General features: G+C 35.2%; 1 protein-coding gene across 1 annotated transcript; it reads right to left on the bottom strand.

The window, feature by feature from the left end:
• Positions 1–273: 273 nt before the first annotated feature.
• LOC109790640 (SNF2 domain-containing protein CLASSY 4) lies at positions 274–5,730 on the bottom strand. The gene is made up of 3 exons (XM_083072522.1): positions 3,927–5,730; positions 3,343–3,495; positions 274–2,987 (listed from the first exon to the last, which is right to left on the bottom strand). Exons 1-3 carry the CDS (start codon positions 5,448–5,450, stop codon positions 1,065–1,067), a joined length of 3,600 nt encoding a protein of 1,199 aa, XP_082928648.1. The 5' UTR covers positions 5,451–5,730; the 3' UTR covers positions 274–1,064.
• Positions 5,731–22,055: the final 16,325 nt, after the last annotated feature.

The following is a 22,055-nucleotide window of genomic DNA, read 5'->3' on the forward strand; positions in this document are numbered from 1 at the left end:
TTCAATTCGCTACTCAAGAAAAAGTGTTAAATTTTTCGTAAACACAATTCAACCTCCTTTTCTTGTGTCTGTCTTGACTTCACACTTTCAAATTCCTTTTTCCACCTTGCAAGGTTAATTCTTTGAATGTTCTCAAATCCCAACCCACGTGATGCAAGCAACTTACATGGAAGGTGGATGGAAAAACCAATATTTTCTTTTGTTGAAACATTGGCTTTATTAATTCAAATAATAACAACATAGTAGAACGACTCAAATTAGACAACATAGGGACTCAGATCCCTTGTAATGAATTAGTATACCTAAAAAGGAAAGAGAGAATAAAGGAAGATAAATCCCATAACTTGGATTTGACTAACCTATACTTAATTAAAGAGGTTTTATATTTCTGGCTTATTTAGGATAATAACATTTGAACACTCCTAATTTATCTCCCTAATTTGTTCATAACAATAAAATTTGAATATTCCTAGTCCACCTAGTAGTGAGAAAGTTGAAATAAATATATATGTCATATGAATCACGAATTGACCTAGTGAAAAGTTAAAATAAATGTATGAAGACTTAAGTTTGCTCCTCAATATTGTCATTATAATTCTTCCTATTCAAAAAAAAAATTAAAATTAAAGTTGTCATCTACAAAAACAATTGTATTATCTAAACGGTTTGTAAGTCTATAAACATATTAAACCTACACAAGCAACAAAGTGTGACCATTCAAGTTGGGCCAAACATAGTTCAAAATCCAGAAATCGGGTTTACAAATGCATTTAAGGTGCTGGCTGTCTAGAGTTGTTCCAACAGTTATCTGGTTTATACAGGCCAATTTGAGAACAGAATAAAATTCAGACATCACACAAAAGCTTCAAGAAATAGATTGTGCAACTATGACACGCATGATCAAAGAATGGAGCCAATAATGAACTTTCGCATTCAACCATTTGCCGTAGTTTTGCTCACATTTTAGTGAGACAAACAAAAAGTATGATTCAATCAGATTTAACTTAAAAATTCTTGTAATCAAAATATCTTGGACCCAAACCCAAAGTCTCCAAATCTCTCTCCTATGGTTGAACCAGACGTTCCCCAAACATACCCTTGAGTTTTTCATGCTGAACCATAATATCAAGAACTCTATCCTCAAACTTTACTCCAGAAATCTTGAGGTTATCACTTTCAGCATTTCTATTAGAGAAAACCAGTTCAGATAACCGGTTCTTTTCTGCTTGTTTACAATATTTTGTGCACTCAGGGGTGCCCTGTGCAAGAAGATGGTAAGTGTAAACAACCCTCTTTTGTCCGAGTCTATATGCTCGGCAAATAGCTTGCCTTTCCACTGAGGGGTTCCAAACAACATCAAGAAGAACGACTCTTGAAGCACCAATTAAGTTAATGCCTTCAGAAGATGCTTTTATAGAAGCAAGCAACACCTTTGCTTGGCTATTTGCATCATTGAAGCTATGAATGAGGGACTGTTTTTGCTTTTGGTCAAGCTTGCCATACATATACAACACTTCTGTTCCCACAGACCAATTAAAGGCTGACTCAAGTTGGTCCTTAATTAAGCTTAAGGTATCTATGAATTGGCTGAAAACAAGAACTTTTTCATTAACTGCATCACATAGTCTTATAAACTCTATCAAAAATTTGGTTTTGACCCCTACATAAGGGTTCAATCTAAGATTTTCCAACTTATCCTTGTCCACAACAGATTCTTCTTGTTTTGAGAGAGAGCAGTCAAGGAAAAGGGATGGATGGACTGAGACCAAGGCCAACTTGTGTTCAAAGTTCAGTACATTTTGAGAACATTCAATGCTCTCTAGAGTTTCTTGCTGCAAACTGTCTGGCTTCAAAACCAGAACACAATCTCTCAACCCAGGAAGGTTCTTCTGAAGAATGCTACCTTTATGAACATTAACAAATGGATTCATCAGCAACTTTAGCTGTTTTATTTTCTCATCAGCTGAATTTCCAGAACAATCAGGTTCCCAACTGAAATCTTTTGAAGACTTCTTTTCCTGCCTTAGTCTACTCTGGCAAAACTTCTTGAGTTTTTGTGGTATGCTGTCAGGAAAGGAAGGTTTCATCAAGCACAAAATATTGTAGAGTTCCACAAAATTGTTCTGGAAAGGAGTCCCCGAGAGAAGTATTCGCTTGTGAGATCTACTTTCGGAAAGAACCTTCCAAATACAACTTTGTTGATTCCGAGGCGTGTGCCCCTCATCAAGAACTAGCAAACCAGGATACTCACGCAAAACCTTTCCCATCTTTCCAATTGCAGTTTCAATTTTCTCCCTAGTCCTTGCACGTTTCTTCTCTTTTTTCTCCTTTCTATTTTTCTTCTCTTTCTCCATATCAACTTCAGACTTGCCTCCTGCTAGCTTCTCATACAAATTATAGCTGATTAACAGAATGCTCTTCTCTTTGTACCATGAACACAACTTTATCATCCGTATGGCATCCTTATTCTGCCTCTGATTGCCAAACCAGTCAATTTCATTAATGCCATGTTCTTTTCCTGATAAAACAGCATTGTTCATGTTATGGAATGGAATTCCAATATTCCACTTCCTCAACTCATCTTCCCAGGTAAGCAATATGTTGGAAGGAGCAATGATAACAGGTAGACACTTTGGAAACACTTGCAAATATGTCTGAAGAAACACCATGGTCAACTTTGTCTTTCCCGTTCCAGGAGCATGAGAAATAATACACCCACCTTCACGTTTCGCATCAACCTTCTTCAACTTGGCAAGGTTAGTGGTTCCTTCCAAATTTGTCCAAATAAACTCAAAACCTTCTTGTTGATGAGGATACAAGCTTTGTTTTATATCAGGAATAAGATCCCAAACTGTGCCATCATTGCGAGACAAATCTGCCTCTGACCTAGAGTCTTTACCAGAATCATCAAACAGATCCCCATGAAATTGTGAGGTGTTGTTCACTCCACCAGATGACACCCTTTTACCTGATCTTTTAGAATCAACCTGTACCATTCACAGTATAAACAAGGACACATGCATCAGTACTTCCTAATAAACGAATTTCATTAAGCTTGACAATCAAATCAGTATAAACATAAATTAGCAAAACATTAATTTAATCCCTATGGTTCCTGCAGCAGTGAATCACTGTTTTATTTTTATATAAGAAAAAAACTCAAATACTAAACAATAGTGAGCATCACTGTTCAATAGTGAATAATTCATATCAGCTTTTATGAGTGAGTTCATAAGTGAAAAGAAATTATGATTACGAGTGGCAAAGACAGACTCTCGTTAACATTCAAAACTAAGGAAATTACGTTTCTACAAATCATCTTCGAATTCAAACTCTACTTACAAATGGTGGCGTGATATATTTGATTTCAGTGGCAACCCAACCACACCATCTGCACTGTATCCCAATTTCCTCGTTAAAAATAAAATCATGCTTGCAATGCAAGGCTGAAGTTTCTTCATTTTCTCTTGCTTCATTTGTCCCTATATTACCAACCTGCAGTTTATAACATAAAAAATTAGTTACTGATTTCTTCTCTCATAAAAGTAACAATCTGTTTGAATATTTATCTATTCATGAAATTTTTCATAATACAACTCAAATATTCAAAATCTCGTGCTACCACTAGTATCCTTCTTAGAGTCTTATTGGATACAAGCTTGAGAGTTTTTCTACTGAAAAAAAAAAACTCCTATAAAGAAGCTCTTAAAAAAGCTTTTAAGCATGTATTCAAGCAGACTCAATTAAGCACTAAGCAGACTTAATTAAGCACTAAGAAGACTTAATTAAGTCCTACGTTACTCACATATGCACATAAAAATATGAAAATAATAAATAACTGTTCTTAATTTCTAATGACTATAACTGAAATTGTATAACATTAATATATTTTTCTTCGGCCTTTCAGCTAGTAAAAGGAGATTTACCTGGGACCCAATTTCTTCACCTCGAATCACCATATCCAATTCATCCCACAACTTTTCTAACTCCTTCTCAGACTCTGATTTTTCAATCGGTTCTTCCTTGGTAGAGTTCCAATTTAATGGGATTACCTCACTACAAGCTAATGGTTGACTCTGACCCTCATGACCAACATCACTATCCTTTTCTTCCAACACATGTGAACCATCTTTATCTGAATCATGCTTACCCCAAAAGCACTCAGTAAAGAATTCAAAACCTTGGACCTTTCTTCTAGATGGCATCCTTAGGACTTCATGATATTTGTCACGAATTTCATCATCCACCACACTTACCTTCTCCCGATCATTGCTATTAAACCAATCTTCCCGCGGCTGTGGCTTTCCCCTCTTGACATCCTTGATTACAACTCTAGCTGAATCCCCTGTCTTCCCTTGGCTTTCTGGCAATACAGAAACACTTCTCATGCATGTTTCTTTGTGGTGACGATGCTCTTTCCCTTCGTTGTCAAGATTCACAGAGTCATTAGCATGGTCACTATGATGAGCTCTATATCTTTTCTTATCTTCTATTGTTTTAGCTTCAGATGTCATAGAACAACCTGAAAATTCCCAGTGATCACCAAAGACTTTTGCACCAGCATTGACAGTTTCTACTCTCTTTGCTTCATCCTTAGAAATCTCAGATTTACTAGAGGTCGCACTAGCACAATCAGCACCCATAAATTGTTCCTCCAACTCCTCTCCCTGTTCATTATCTTTCCTTTCACCTTTCCTTCTTCTCCAGACACCTCTCCTTTCAGCTTCACTCTCCAACTTTCTCACCCGCTCCTTCACTATCTTCCTGCATCGCCCCCTATGATCCTCACACCAAGAATCATTATCCTCACCGCTCGAGTATTCATTCTTATCATCAACCTGAAAATCTTCATCACTAGTTTCACCATCCTCACTCTCCGTTTGAGACAAAAGAAAATCATACCCATCATCATCTAAACTACTTCCTGCCACGCCATCTTCTTCATCCTCCTCCTCTTCTTCTTCACTCGTACTATCCCCATCAACCGTCAATAAAATAGGGTCTTCAGGTCCACCACTACCTCGGTGATCACCAAAGTTCTCAACTTTATCAGCAAACACAGAACACCCTTTACTCTCCTGGCTCCCCCCTTCTTCACTAACCTCAACTCTCTTCTCGGAAGGCCTCAACCCCTCTTCATCACCACTTCCATCATCATCACTGTCATCGATTTCAATAGGCTCCTCCACATTCTCTCCCAAAAATTCAGATACCCTTTCACCCTTGAAAGAACTATGTGATGAAGATGAAGCGCCACGCCCAGAATCAACTTTCCCACTTGCACCCCCTTCACCTTCTAATTTTACTTCAACAAAAACCACGTCGTCGTCATCATCATGATGTTCATCCACCCTTTTCCTCTTCCGACTCGTTATCAAATCACTCCTAACCACACTTTCCTTCTTGTAGCTACGCGTCCTGAAGGCCACAGGAAGCCCCTGCTGATACATTTCAAACAACAACAACAACTACTAAGGCAATGCAAAACAAAACGACACCTTTTCTTGTTCTTTTTTTCTCAACTCTCAAACGCATGCAACCCACAACGCAAGATCGTTCCTTTTTCCTCTCCAGTGTGATAAGTGATGATGGGTAAGTTAAAAGGAGAAAAAGACCGAGAAAAAGAATGCAAAAAGTGCTGAGAAATATTAAGGGGTAGCAAAGAATGGTGTTCCAAGCTACGTAAATGTGGCGCCAACAACGAAGGCGAATTGACCTCTGAAGACCATGTTTTGTTTGGCATGCAACCAAAATCAGAACAGAGTAAATCAAAATGGTCAAATGGTCTTCACGATTTTCACGCAACACAGATGCTGACATCAAGACATCATAAATGCAGTACAAAAAAACCAATGTATATTGCCAAAAAAAAATCAAAAATTAGTTTTGGTTTTTGATATCATTGATAAAACTCTGCAAAATCAGCGCAATTTAATCCTCGTCACATCACATGTAACGTGATTTGCTCTCTCAAGATAATGGTGTAGAGAGATAATCATTGCTAGAATCTCGAGGGGCGAATAGGTGATGTTGTATTTGTATTCTCAATTGTGGAAAGTATTTGTACTACTCACTTTCATATTTATACGTATACTAATTTTAATTCTTATTTTCATATTTACTGATTTTTTTTCTTAATAAGTAGTGACTAAATTTTATGCCAAGAATATCTCTTAATATAATCTATTTTATACTCATTCCTAAACAATTTACTTAAAGAATATAAACAAATATCACTTATGTTAACTTAATGTTGGTATTGATATTTATACACTTATGCCTCATTTATTATTTTAATTTTATTTAAGTATAAAATTATCAAGTAATATCTATAATTTATACCTATTGTAAGAGAAATATCTTATTTTGTACACAATTTTTAAATTATTCTATCCTTAAAAATTTAAATATTTCTAATTAAAAATTAATTCATCTCAAGACTTGAATTCAAAATCTTGAGTTTTGAAGACTTTACACAATATTAGTCAATTCAATAAATATTAATAATTTTTAAATGTTTTTAAATAAATATAGAAATATAAAATGTTTTGACCTCACTAATAATATATAAAGGGAATTCATCATTTTTGTATACACAAATTTTAAGACATTCTTATTCTTTATTTATTATGATAATTATATAATTCTTTTTTAAAAAAATAATAACTCAATAATTTCACTTAATTATTTTAAATAAAAATTATTATTTTTCAAAAATAAACAGTAAGATAATGGCTTTGTAACTTCCACATCTTACAATACTAATAAAATGCAAAATGTCTTTTTTTACTAATTAACTAATTATAACAATGATATAATTAAATTGAAAAATATTATTAAATAATCCAAATGTAATTATATAATATGAGTAATTTAATCACTAAGTATAATTATTTTTTAATATAATATTTTAATTTTTACATTTAATTAATGGTATATATATATGTGTGAGATATTTTAATTAAATATTTATATATGAACACAAATGAAGCGGGATATCAAGTCCTGTACTATTCATACTCACTTATCTCTACCAAAAAAAAAAAAACAAAACTGTACCAAAAAAATACTCACACTTACTAATGTTTATTAAATTTCAAATTTCAAATAAATTCTCCAGAAACAAGTAAATTTATACCTGACTAATGCAGATAGTTTTTATTGAGTATCCATTGGATACGGGTAAAATTGTTATTTTGAAATAAGATAACATTTTGATTCTATTTTTTGTTTTAAAATAATTATTTTTTAAAATTTAATAGATTTTAGTTGAGATATTGGCTGATGAGAGATATGAATTTGTTTAGAAAATAGAGTTTAAAATCAAGAGCTTAAATCTAAGGTGCACCTTGATTGGTTTTACCAAATCCAACCGCATTCGGTTTGGTTTAGATCATTTCATTGAACTTATTATTAAAAAAATAAAATAAATAAATAATATTAGACAATTTATAAAGTATATTAATTTTTATATATGATCACTAATTTGTGAAAAATACTTTTAGGAGAAGTTTGTTACATGAAAAGTTTTATTATTATGAAAATTTGACATTGGGAGTTTGATCTGTTAGAAATCATTATTTATGGTGTTTAGTTTTCTGTTTTTACTTATTAAAAATCATTATTTTACGAGAAATATTTTTTGCATAGTATTTTGCACATAAATATTTTCATGAAGAGGTGGAAAATTGACTTTTTCAGGATAGAAAAAAAAAACTAATGCAACAAAAATGTTATATTATTTTTATTTGTTGCAATAAAAATTTTTGAATTCATATAACATTTAAAAATTCTCATAAACATTAATGATCAACTAAACAATTTTCATGATTTCTAGGAATCATAAATCACACACAAGATTTATGATTCTCAAACATAAAAATATGTATCAAATGCTCTCTTGAGAATTATTTTTTTTGACGAAAGAATTTTTAAGAATTTATTAATTTTTTATCTAATTCGTTTGTTATTTATCATAATTATTTATAAATTAACTTAATTTTTTAAAATAAACTATTAATGAATAAAAAAATATTCTACAATATAAATTCTTTATCATAAATCTAAAATATAATTTATGTTTAAAATATTTATTTATGAAACTTTTAAATATAATTTATATACTCAAATGTATAATATATATATATATATATATATATATATATACTATAAATTTTAGTTATATATAATAAACATTTAGTTCCTTGTTAGGTCTCTTAGTTTCCAAAATAAAACTAATGTTGCTCCATCAATAATGTCATTCAAAGTTAAATAGAAAATGCATGAGTGATACTATTTACAATTAGTTAATCACATAGAAAAGTAGTAGTATTAAAATCAATATCTATTATAAAGGAGATAAAGTTATGTAACTATTTTTATTATCTATTTTTTAATGGACCTTTACATCCCAAATTGTTAAGAAAGAAAAATAAAACAACCTCTCATGTTCTTTAAATGACTACCAATGACTATTTATTCAATTAATTTTTATTTTTATTTTTATTTTTTTAAAAATTAAGAGACAAAAAGTGTCTTTTCTCCCTAATAATAATAATAACTTAAATATATTTTTATTTTATGTAAAATGAGCAAGTTTTAATTTTAGTTCTTCTAAAAAAAATCTCTTTATTTTTCATCATTTTCAAATTTTTAAACATTGTTTTTAGTTCTTGAAACCCATTTAAGCCTAATAATAATAATAATAATAATAAAAATAATAATAATAGTATTCATTTAATTTGATGAATCAGTTTGATTGGATTCTTGGAAATTCAAACTGAAATTCGAACCATCTGATAATTTGAAAAATCTAATTTTTTCTTGCGATTTGATTCTTATAATTTCATATATGTGTAATTATAGACTCTCAAAAAATTTTATTATAAATTTGGTCTTAGTTTTCAAAATTAAGTAATGTTGGTTCATCAATAATGTCATTTAATGTTAAATAGAAAATGTTGATAAATGTTTGTGAGTGATATTTCATTCAATATTAAATAAAATTTTCTATTTAATTTGGATGACATATTAATAATGAAAAAAAACTGCTTAATTTTAAAAATTATAGGATCAAAATTGAAATAAATTTTTTGAAGAATAGCATTATATATTTGTAAAATTATAAAGACTAAAAATAAGTTTAAGTCAAATAAAAAAAATGTAAAAGAAAATGAAACACACCTTAATTTTTTATTTTTTGGTTTTACGTTGCAAAAGTCTTGTTTGCAATTAGTTGCATTTAATATATATAAATATATATATATATATATATATATATATATATATATATATATATATATATATATATAGAAGAGGGTTCAAACGACACCGATGTAACTTTAACTAAGTGTTACACTACTCAATAACTTTATATTAAATGTGAATTTTGTAAATCCAACCGTTAGATTGAAAGTTCATATCTCTTAGATCATATATATCAAATTTTATATTAATCTAAGATAATTTGATACTTCATTCTCATAAAACAAAATTGACGTAATATATACATTTCAAAATATACTAAAATATGAACACTTTGATTACCTTCAAGTTGTTGTTCAATTGTAACAAAATTTGACATATATGATCTAAGAGATATGAACTTTCCATCTAACGGTTGGATTTACAAAATTCACATTTAATATAAAGTTATTGAGCGGTGTAACACTTAGTAAAAGTTACACCGGTGTCGTTTGAACCCTCCTCATATATATATATATATATATATATATATATATATATATATATATATATATATATATATATATATATATTAAAAATCAATTTAACATATAACATTAAAATGCACATGTAATGGACACAAATTACATATTATCATGCATATGGCGCTAGTAAAACATCACATGGTGCATTGTCGCTAGCAACACATGTAGAGTAGTCTAGGAGTACATGTCAGGTCACACCTTTTATGCACTCTCACTAGAAGGAGATATTACTAGGGTATGGTCAGAATAGCTAAGCCGCGCAGGATACATCCCATGCACACAATGGGCGAGACTGAGACTTAGAAATCGAGCTATCCCCAAGGACTAATCCCCAAGCTTTTACACAAAGGTGCCTTCCCAGACGGTGTATTCCATGTCGTACTCTTAAAAACATTTATGCAAATGATGCATGTAAATCAAGACTTTATGCATTCTCATATCACATTATCATGTCTTATTATCATATAATATTATCATGTTGTTCCACCATATCAATTTTTATCACATCATATACTCATTAATTATATTCATTGAAAGATGACATTGAATAACACAAGAAATTCACATCATTTCATATCATAGATCACCAGAGAGAAATAACACATGATTCATATTGCACCAATAAAATTCATCAAACAAACAAGGATAGAAGCATAATAGGGCAACTGGCGCTTAGCCCCAGATTGGGTGTTCAACGCAAGGCTACCAGAGAGTAATCTTAACTCTCTGGTTAAGCCACGCTAAGCGTGGAATATCATGCTCAGTGTGGACCACGCTAAGCCTCATGTTCACTCTTAGCCTGAGGATCACAAACAATATTATCAATCTTTTGTCACATTGACGCTTAGCACTAGAAATGACGCTTAGCGTGGTTTCTATTATCAGAAACTCTGTAGTTTGCGATTTTCATTTTTACATCCAATCTTCAATTTATTTATACAATTAGTGAAAGTGTTCTACATCATGTAATAAACATTAAAAACACTATAATTTGCTCAAACAATTACATCTTTGAATCATCCTCTCTTACAACTACCAATGCATTCCCCTAGGGTTTCCCATAGGAACCCATAGAGATCTCAAATCATACAATTAGAATTCTAAAACTGAAATTAATCATTCATTCAAGCAATTCATACAATTAATTACATACAAGAAGAACAACAGGTGAAACAAACACAATTGGGGAAAATCCCTCATACATGAGCATACAACAAACACAAGATTGGGGGTCAATCCCACTACCCAACATACATTCCCACACCTAGAGTGAGGTTTCTCACTCCCCCTTACCCTGTTGAGCAAAGAAAGACAAATGATTAACTCTGGGGTGTTTTCTTCCTTCTTTCGGTTCTCTAAGATCTAAAGCAAAAACGCGTACATAAGAAAAATGTAAAACATAAAACTGATCAGTTTTCTCTCTTTTTTTCTTTTTAAAACTTAACATTCCTATAACCCTTTAGTAAAACTATGAACCATGGTTATCAAAAACAAGTTCCCTTCCCTTATTATAAATAATTAAATAATATAACCTTTAATTATAAAACCTCACAATATATATATATATATATATATATATATAGAGGAGGGTTCAAACGACACCGGTGTAACTTTTACTAAGTGTTACACCGCTCAATAACTTTATATTAAATGTGAATTTTGAAATCCAACCGTTAGATGGAAAGTTCATATCTCTTAGATCATATATTTCAAATTTTGTTAAAATTGAACAACAACTTGAAGGTAATCAAAGTGTTCATATTTTAGTATATTTTGAAATGTATATATTACGTCAATTTTTTTTTTATGAGAATGAAGTATCAAATCATCTTAGATTAATATAAAATTTGATATATATGATCTAAGAGATATGAACTTTCAATCTAACGGTTGGATTTACAAAATTCACATTTAATATAAAGTTATTAAGCGGTGTAACACTTAGTTAAAGTTACACCGGTGTCGTTTGAATCCTCCTCATATATATATATATATATATATATATATATATATATATATTCATCTAAAATAATTACCAACAGTTACTAAATTCAAAATATTTAATTAGCACAAATATAGTAAATAATAATAAAATAAATATTAGTCAACTCTTATTAATACAAATAAAATATCAAAATTTTTAATAAAATACCTATATTATGTTTTATAAAAATAGGGTGTTACAATTCTCCCATCCTTTTAGAAATTTTGTCGCGGAAATTACCTGAAGTAAATAAAAACGGATATGCTTCCTGCATCTGACTTTCTAATTCTCACGTAGCAATTTCTTTAACATTTCCTCCCCCAAACAACCTTGACTGAAGGAATTTCCTTACCTCTTAGTTGCTTCACCCTCTTATCCTCAATCTCAAAGGTATAGTTTCATAAGTGAGGTTTTCCTTCAACTGAATGTTGTCGAATTCAACAATATGAGATGGGTCATGAATGTATTTTCTAAGTTGGGAAACATGAAAGACACTATGAAGATTTGAAAGAGATGGAGGTAATGCAATTAAATAAGCTACATCACCAATCCTCTTAAGGATTTGGTAGGGACCAATGAATCGTGGAGTAAGCTTGCAAGATTTAAGTGCTCTACCAAATCCATTCCAAGGAGTTACTTTAAGGAATACATGGTCTCTTTCTTTAAACTAAAGGTCTTTCCTTTTCTTATCATGGTAGTTCTTCTGCCTACTCTCGGATGCTTTCATTTTAGCCTGGATTAGTCTTACCTTCTCAGTCGTTTGCTAAATTACCTCAAGTCCTAACATGGAATTCTCCCCAAGTTCTACCTAACATAAAGGTATTCTACATCTTCTACCATAAAGTGCCTCATAGGGTGCCATCCTAATACTGGAATGTTGACTATTATTGTAGGTAAACTCTATCAAAGGTATGTAACTATCCCAACTACCCACATGTTCTAAGACACATGCCCTTAACAAGTCTTATAAAGATTGTATGGTTCTCTTAGTATGGTCATCTGTTTGAGGGTGATATGTTGAACTCAACCTAAGCTTGGTGCCTAAGGCCTTATGCAAGCTCTCCCAAAATCTAGAAGTAAACCTTGGGTCTCTATCAGAAACTATACTTGCAGGAACTCCATGCAACCTCACAATCTCACCTATGTACAACTTGGTTAACCTCTCTGTAGACCCCTAAAATTGTCCGGGTCAGAAATAAAGCTTGAAGACTCTTGAGGACTGAAGGAAAGTCAGCCAGAAGGACTCATGGAAGGCCCTAGGAGGATTCTCTGTAGGTCTAGAGGTCTTGTAATAGCTCAAAATAAGGAAGTGGAGGGAATGAAGCCCAATACGGCCTCCCAAAAGTTCAGTACGGCCGTATTGAACATTTTGAACTACAATACGGCCGCACTGAACTCAATACGGCCGTATTGAGGTTTCTTGAACTTCAATACGGCCGCACTGAACTCAATACGACTGTATTGAGGTTTCTTGAACTTCAATACGGCCGTACTGAATTCAATACGGCCGTATTATAGTTCAAAAACTCAATACGGGCCGTATTGACCCCCAGAGGCCGTACTGCGCCTCATCCCTATAAATATGACGTCAATTGGACGTCATTCTACACTTTTACACGGAGTTTTAACCCTCTTCTTGAGTATTCTGGGTTTTTTTGAGTAGTGCTCTGCCTAGAAATCACTCGGAGAGTTGATCCGACAAAGTTCTCGAGTTCTGAGCTTTTTGCTTGAGTCTCGAACTGAGTCGAAGGGAAATCCTCCGGATTTCCATAGTTAAAATTTTCTAGGAGGGAGCGAGCGGGCTTGTAGAGCGAGGGAACGCCAAAAAGCTTCCCAGTTTTACTTGAATATAAAAGCACGCTTCAAAGGTTTCTTCTTAAGTCCTTCCTTTTACTGCTTTCTGTGTGTATATTTAACTGTCATCATGTAGATAGTTAAGTTATAATTGTTTAGAATAAATAGGGGTAATTTAGTAATTTCGCACTATTATTTTTAGAAATAATCTGTCATAGGGAACCCGAAAAGGGCGCTGTGGGGTGCTAACACCTTCCCCACGCGTAACCGACTCCCTTACCCGACTCTGGTTGTCATGGCCGAAGTCGATTTTTGAATCGATTGCCTTAAACTTCTTTTTCCAATGTTTTGAGTAAAACATTGGTGGCGACTCCATGAACCCTTCCTTTTTATGAAAACCGCTAATCCATGGAGGGTCCCGCTTGGGATTAACATGGATTGGTGAGTCTTTTAATAAAATTGCTCGTTTGACAAGGTCTCAGTTTGAGAATAAGTCATTCTAGCAATCCATATTTTTAAACAAATAAAAGAGTCCAACCATCCTTCGCGAATGCCGAAAGCCCGTTTCGGGCCGGTGGCGACAGATGGCGACTCCACTGGGGAAGCCTCGAGAGTCAGTCCCATTTAGTGACAGATTATTTTTAACAAATAATAGTTAAAATTACTTTATTACCCCTTGTTTGTATGATAACATGCTTTATTTATATGGCTTTAATAAACTGTTGTATGTTTAGTTTCTGCAATTGTTTGAAATATAAATTGCACACAAACCTTTGCACACAACAGTTCCCTCTATACCCGGGGGCATGAGTGGTAAGCCATAGGGAGTGGATGTTAGTACGGCCGGTTGTCGAATGGGTCTATAGGTGCCCGTAGACCGTTGTCGGAAAGCATCACTCAAGGTGATAACCATGAACTCGAGTCCGACAGTGCGTTGGAGCTTTCCATCGACTTACGACGAGAGGAATTGGGTCCCTATAATGGGGGCACCTTGGGGGCCTCAGACCAGTGAGAACAGTTAGAACCTCCTTGAATATGCACTTTTCTGCAGGATACCCCTACCTCGTGATTCGCTCGTGACTGTTCGTGGATGAGTGAATTGTTTGTGCATTGTTTATGTACATTGTTTGAGCATACATTGCATTCTTTAAACATACAACATTCCTTTTTAAATAAGAATAAATGGGAATAAGAATCTTCCGTTACATGGTGTTAACATCTACCATCATCACATTCATGTAGGTAGTTTCCCTTTTCACCCAAAAAATACAAAAAAAAAATATCCAAAAAAAAGAAAAAAAAGGTTATTTATCCAAACCAAGCAATATCATGCATCATCTTAGGAATATCCCAAAAACATGATAATGCTTAGTTGAATAAACACTATGCATGCATATTCATCTCCATCATCTCATATCATGCATTGTATTGTAGAATATGGAGAGGTCTAAGGAGATGCATGGGCAGTTGAAGAAAGTAGACTTCTTGTTATACCGTGCTGAGAGGTTGGATCACCTCTGTACTTTGATGCCAAGAGAGGCTCGCGTCAAGTTTGAGAAATCATATGGACGAGTCCTCGACTTGATGAAGATCTGTGTGGATCCAGCATTTCTGAGAGCACTGGTTCACTTCTGGAGTATCGATTTGCACTGCTTCGAGTTCCCCCAGTTTGACCTAGTTCCTACTCTCGAGGAGTACGAACTCATGCTACGATGGCCCAAATCAGCCGGGGTCTATATCTTTCATGACAACCATGTGGCCGTGGAGAGAGTTGCCACTTAGGTCAAATTACCATCACGATCAGCTGCCTTAGTGGGGAACGGCAGTATTAAAGGTTGGAAGCTTGCTATGATTGAGGACCACCTTTCTTCCTTGGCTGGTGAGGGAGTGATGGAAGGTGGCTTAGTTCCATGCACGCCCTTGATCTTGGTTCAACAAGGGAGACTCCAAAAGATGATGAAAAATGAAGGAGATGGTGGCGGAAGCACAAAGGTGAAGGTGAAGAGGGTTTGCTCAAGGTTGTTTCATCCAAGTGTAGGATGAAACCTATTTAGGGTTTTGCGTTTATGGTGGAGATGGGAGGAGGTTAGCCAAAGGCAACCTAGTGCTAGGGAAAAGGTTGGTGTTTAGGGTGATGGAGGTGGCGCACAAGGTGTATGGGAGGTGTTTGGTGGGGTGTTGCTCCTTTTGGCTAGCTCACTTCACTAAGGTTGGTGAAGGCCACCCAAGGTAGGCCAAACTCACTCACTCACGGTGGTGGAAGGAGGAGGAGAAGGGGAGGAGGCCGTGGAGTTCCTAGAGACTAAGGAGAATGACAATGAGGCAAAATGCACACTCAATATCATTAATATCCAAAGTATTTACAAGTGGTGGGGTGTTGGGTATTTATAGGAGGGGAGGCATCTAGGGTTGCATTTGGAGTAGGCAAATGCATTCCAAATGAAATGCAAATGAACCCTAGATGCAACTTGGTGGCCAAGGATGGAATCTTTGGGTTTAGATTGGCTATATCTAGGTGCATGATAAGACCATACAACCTTTGCCCTCCACTTGGGCCTAAGCCTTTCTAACACCAAAAATAGACCCAATAAGCACCAAAAATGTGTCACCCTCTAATTAACACCCTAGCCCAAAATTAAAAACCCTAATAATCTAGAGCACCCCATAATACAAGGGTAAAATGGGAAATACAAAAGAAAATAAATTCTAAGTCCTAAACACCCCAAAATACAAGGGTAAAATTGGAAATACAAGTAAAATAAATTGTATGACTAAAATACCCCAAAATACAAGGGTAAAATAGGAAATTAAAGACAAGGGCAAAATAGGAATAAAGAAATAAATGTTATAAAACCTAGGAGCTAAGGTCCAAAAATGGTCTTACTATCCCATTCCTCTTGCCTCCTTTAGTATATCACCTCTTGGTCTTCTCGACCTTAGTGTTATTCCATCATTCCCTCCCTCTTGAAAAGGATTTGACCTCAAATCAAGAGGTTCTTTATGGTGGACGTCATGACCAACAAAAACATAAAAGTAAGCATGAGAGGTAATAGTATATGATATAGATGGAAAGTGCATCCTAAGAGGAGTGCCACTAAAAATGCTAAAAAGATTTTCTAAACTAAAAAGACTAGACTCCCTAATGCTAAGGATAGGATCCTCCCCATGATGAAGTCTAGGTGTATAACTAAAACCTAAAAAGGTAAAAAGACTAAAACTATAGCACACTAATGCATTAGTCCTAAAAACTAGAACATCTTGCCTAAAGTACCCTATGTGGTAACCTAGGCATTTCCTAGAAAACAAAGGAAATACAACTAGAAAATTTCCTAAGCAATTTTGGATTATATTATTTGTTGGATAGTTATGAAAAGAATTTGTCACAAGGAACCTTGAAGGTTCATATGTTATATCCAACAAATAATATATTCCATAAATTGGGTGCATTATTGACACAACTAAGGTAGGAAAAGTCCTACACAAAGGAAAGCTATCTACCTTGGGCACCACCAAGGAAGTAGCACAAGAAGTGGAACTAAGTGAAGTCCATTTCTTCTTCACTAAATCTTGAAGTTGAGATTCTTTTTCTTTAAAAAGGGTTTGTTTTTGAATCTCCACTTCATGACTAGTGGCAACATGGGAGAAAGAGTTGAGGTCTTGATGAATAAAGAGAGTTTCTTTTAAATCATTTTCAATGGGAAAGTGACTCTCTTCAAGCATAAGCCCTTTGGAGGAAACATTATCCTCCTTACTCTTCTCTAAGAGTGTTTGTTGTTTTTCATTTTCTAACCACTCTTGAACTTTTTCTATGCTTTTCTTCATTTTTTCTTTCTTTTCTATTTTCTTTTCTTTTTCTTTTCTTCTAAGTTCTTCCTCTCTTTTTGTATTTTCCTCCTCATGCATACTCCTAGGGACTCTAACTTCTTTTCCTATTTGAGATCTAGTTGGAACAATCCTAGGTTTGGATCCACTAGTTTCTACCAACTTTGCAAGTAAATTTCTTATTTCCTCATTATTCTTTTCAAACTCTTTTTCTTTTTGTCTTAATTCTTCCTCTCTTTTTATATTTTTTTTTAGGTACTCCTTGAGTCGCCTAAGTTCATCCCTAACACTATACCTAGTACTATGAGAATTATGACCATGTACACTAGAATGCTCACTCATCTTTGATCAAAAGGTTTTCACAAAATTTTCACAAAGAGTTAAAAAGGGTTTCACAAAGATTGAGTGATAAAAAAGGTTTTCACAAAAAGTTTTGAAGGTGCAAGATAAGTAGAAAAGGCCTAAGTATACAAATTGAACCTTCAAGGGGAGGTGGACTACAAAGAATCACTTAATAACCAAGCCCTTTTCAAGTAAAAATTACTAAGCCCTTTTTACCTTTCTTACAAAAACAATTTTGACACTACCAAGTGTGTGTGTGCACGCACCCCTAGTAGGCAAAAGAATTAAGCCTTCTAAACGTTTTGGAAGCAAAAGTAAAAATCCTAGACAATTATACTAGTAAAACTATAAAGCATGCAATGGAAAGCAATTTAGAACATACACTAGTCGAGGTCCTAGTGAAGGTTTTCAAATCACCTTCTCTACACGCTCTAAAACCCAAGTTGAAGAGGTTTAAAATGGCCAATTACAAACCAAGAGAAAGAAAGAGAAGGCCTAAAACAAAGTTGGCCGAAAACAAGAAAGCAAAGTAAAAGATGAAAGCAAGAAATTTAAGTCTTCAAAACTCCTTCTCTTTGGCTCCTTCACAAATAGCAAACATGTTAGCACCTCTCTAAAGTGTTTACTCTCCTTTTGGTTTAGTGAAAACCCTTCCAAAGGCTAGGTTGGGTTTTGGTTCACTCCTCCACTCAATCCACCAAAGGATTGCTACTTTGCTAGATAGGTGCTTCACCTACAATCAATGAAAACCAACCAAGAGCAAGAGTTCCAAAAAGATAAAACTGAAAAGGCACAATTAGGAAAGCTTAACTCAAAGAGAATTTATGGAGACAAACAAAAGAGGCCAAAAGAAAGACAAGCAAAAAATTAAGACTCAATCAATAAAGGATAGCACTCAAAAGAATAAACCTAGAATGGCACTAGAATGGGTTTGTGTTTAAGTTTCACTTGCTTAAGTCTTTTAATGTTTTCGGTCCAGCCAAGGTATAAGTCCCAAAAATATGTCCAAATTGTCAAATGTCCAACTCCAAATGCAAAGGGAATGGTCCAAGTCCACAAGTCTAGCAACAAGTCCTTTTTGTCCAATATTTTTTTTTTGTTCTTGTTCTTTTTGGGTTCACGGCCTTTTGCTTTTTAATTGTCCTTGGGTCAATTTTTTTTTTTTTTAACTTTTTCAGCCCAATTAGTTGCTTAGGTTTTGCACTTGTGGTGGCACAAAAATTAGGTCAAAAATATGTAGCATAGGAGCAAGACAAGTGGCGCATCCTTAGAGGTTCTTTAAGGAAATTTTGAGTGGAATTGGTTTTGTACTATTTAGGTCAAGTTGTTTTAGCACAAAATATCCAGCACCTCTTAGATTCTTTTAGGGTTCTTGGAAAACAAGAAAGCAACTTAGACAAGTGAAAATGCAAGGGTAAAGATGGGCGGTTTTTCTAGCATGTGCAAGAAGGTTCACACATGGAAAATCATGGCAACATAGAACATGCTAGAAGCTATTAGCATGCATGAATGACCTAGATAGGAATTCTATATGACACGCCCACTTAAGATGTATGCATCATGGTATTTTTCATGTTTTCATGCAAGGTGTTTGGGCACATACATGGAAAATATGTAAGACAAAATATAGGAAGTAAAAAAAATGACAAAACAATAGGTAGATTCAAAAAGAAAAATGCATGAACATGTAATACTCAACCTAGCATAGAAATATGACAACCTAACAATGGAACCTAAAACATGGAAGGTTCAAGGAAAACAAGTATGAACCACACAAAAATATTCGGTCAAGAGAGGAGAAGAAGAGAAATGACCGAATACCAAAAAATAGAGAACAAAGAAGACTCAAAGGAAAATAAGGAAGGAAAACATTTACCCTTGAAGAACCATGGCTCTAGATACCACTTGATGGAAGGTGGCTTAGTTCCATGCACGCCCTTGATCTTGGTTCAACAAGGGAGACTCCAAAAGATGATGAAAAATGAAGGAGATGGTGGCGGAAGCACAAAGGTGAAGGTGAAGAGGGTTTGCTCAAGGTTGTTTCATCCAAGTGTAGGATGAAACCTATTTAGGGTTTTGCGTTTATGGTGGAGATGGGAGGAGGTTAGCCAAAGGCAACCTAGTGCTAGGGAAAAGGTTGGTGTTTAGGGTGATGGAGGTGGCGCACAAGGTGTATGGGAGGTGTTTGGTGGGGTGTTGCTCCTTTTGGCTAGCTCACTTCACTAAGGTTGGTGAAGGCCACCCAAGGTAGGCCAAACTCACTCACTCACGGTGGTGGAAGGAGGAGGAGAAGGGGAGGAGGCCGTGGAGTTCCTAGAGACTAAGGAGAATGACAATGAGGCAAAATGCACACTCAATATCATTAATATCCAAAGTATTTACAAGTGGTGGGGTGTTGGGTATTTATAGGAGGGGAGGCATCTAGGGTTGCATTTGGAGTAGGCAAATGCATTCCAAATGAAATGCAAATGAACCCTAGATGCAACTTGGTGGCCAAGGATGGAATCTTTGGGTTTAGATTGGCTATATCTAGGTGCATGATAAGACCATACAACCTTTGCCCTCCACTTGGGCCTAAGCCTTTCTAACACCAAAAATAGACCCAATAAGCACCAAAAATGTGTCACCCTCTAATTAACACCCTAGCCCAAAATTAAAAACCCTAATAATCTAGAGCACCCCATAATACAAGGGTAAAATGGGAAATACAAAAGAAAATAAATTCTAAGTCCTAAACACCCCAAAATACAAGGGTAAAATTGGAAATACAAGTAAAATAAATTGTATGACTAAAATACCCCAAAATACAAGGGTAAAATAGGAAATTAAAGACAAGGGCAAAATAGGAATAAAGAAATAAATGTTATAAAACCTAGGAGCTAAGGTCCAAAAATGGTCTTACTATCCCATTCCTCTTGCCTCCTTTAGTATATCACCTCTTGGTCTTCTCGACCTTAGTGTTATTCCATCAGGGAGATTGGTTAGCTTTCAACAAGACTCTAGCGTTAGCTGTGTTTGGGATGATTCTATTCCCCTTTCACGCTAACACAGTGGACCATGCTGCGATGGACGCTTTCTTCGCTTGGGACGTACACATGAAGAGTCCCGTGCCTGCTATTCTTGCCGACACCTTGCTCTCTGTTCATCTGTCTCAACAGAAGCAAGGAAAAATCATCCGATGCTGCACCTCCTTGCTATATGTGTGGAGCATCACTCATTTCTATGCCTCTAGTCATATGGGGACCTTGCCCGACCCTTTGAGGAGTTTTTCGAAAATTCCCGTACGCCGCCGATATGCTTCTGAGTGGAAGGAAGAGATGGAACAGTGGAGTATCGAGCACTTCACGTGGGTTTGCCCTTGGTTCCGTCCAAGCCATGTATTGATGAGATGCGGCAGTTATCCAAGCATACCATTGATGGGCCTCAGAGGTTGCATAGCCTACTCACCTAGATTGGTTATGAGGCAACTGATGAGGACTCAGACCATTCCTACTATAGAGGAGCTTGGAGGGTTGTGTTTCTCCTTCGATTCCGAGCATCAGAAGGACATGCACGCTGTCATGAGAGCGTGGGAGAGACCAACCTATGAGGGAGATCTCGAGCTTGGAAAGCCTCGGGTATCCGTCTCCATTGATTATGAGGAATGGAGGAGCGAGAGGGGGGTGCCTCAACCATCCACTTCTTGTGCAACCTCAGCAACAAGGAAGGTGTTGCAAGAGCAAGTCGACGCCTTGACCAAGAAACTGGAAATCATGGGAGCTCAGATGAGAGTTCTTGAAGAGAAAAATGAAGAATCCAGTTTTACTATTGATGGTCTTCAAAGGCAATGCAAGAAGAAAGACCACGAGATAGAGCGGCTCAAGGATGAGTGTGCTAACCTCAATGAGGAGGCTACTCGGGCACCCAAAATGCCAAAGGTTGAACCGAGTAGTCAACTCCAAGAAGTCAACATGAAGATAGCACACCTTTGTAGACCCCTAAAATTGTCCGGGTCGGAAATAAAGCTTGAAGACTCTCGAAGACTGAAGGATAATCAGCCAGAAGGACTCCTCGAAGGCCCTAGGAGGGTTCTCTGTAGGTCTAGAGGTCTTAGAATAGCTCAAAATAAGGAAGTGGAGGGAAAAAGCCCAATACGGCCGTACTGAAGTCAATACGACCGTATTGACACTTCAATACGGTCGTACTGAAGTCAATACGACCGTATTGACACTTCAATACAACCGCAGCGAACTCAATACGGGCGTATTGAAATTTCTGAATTTCAATACGACCGTATTGAACTTCAATACGACCGTATTGAAGTTCAAAAATTTCAATACGGCCGTATTGCCCCTGTAGGCCGTATTGCGCCTATTCCCTATAAATATGACGTCAATTGGACGTCA

The sequence above is a fragment of the Cajanus cajan genome, chromosome 4 (assembly GCF_000230855.2).
Source record: "Cajanus cajan strain Asha chromosome 4, NIPB_CcT2T_4, whole genome shotgun sequence".
Classification (NCBI taxonomy): Eukaryota; Viridiplantae; Streptophyta; class Magnoliopsida; order Fabales; family Fabaceae; genus Cajanus; species Cajanus cajan.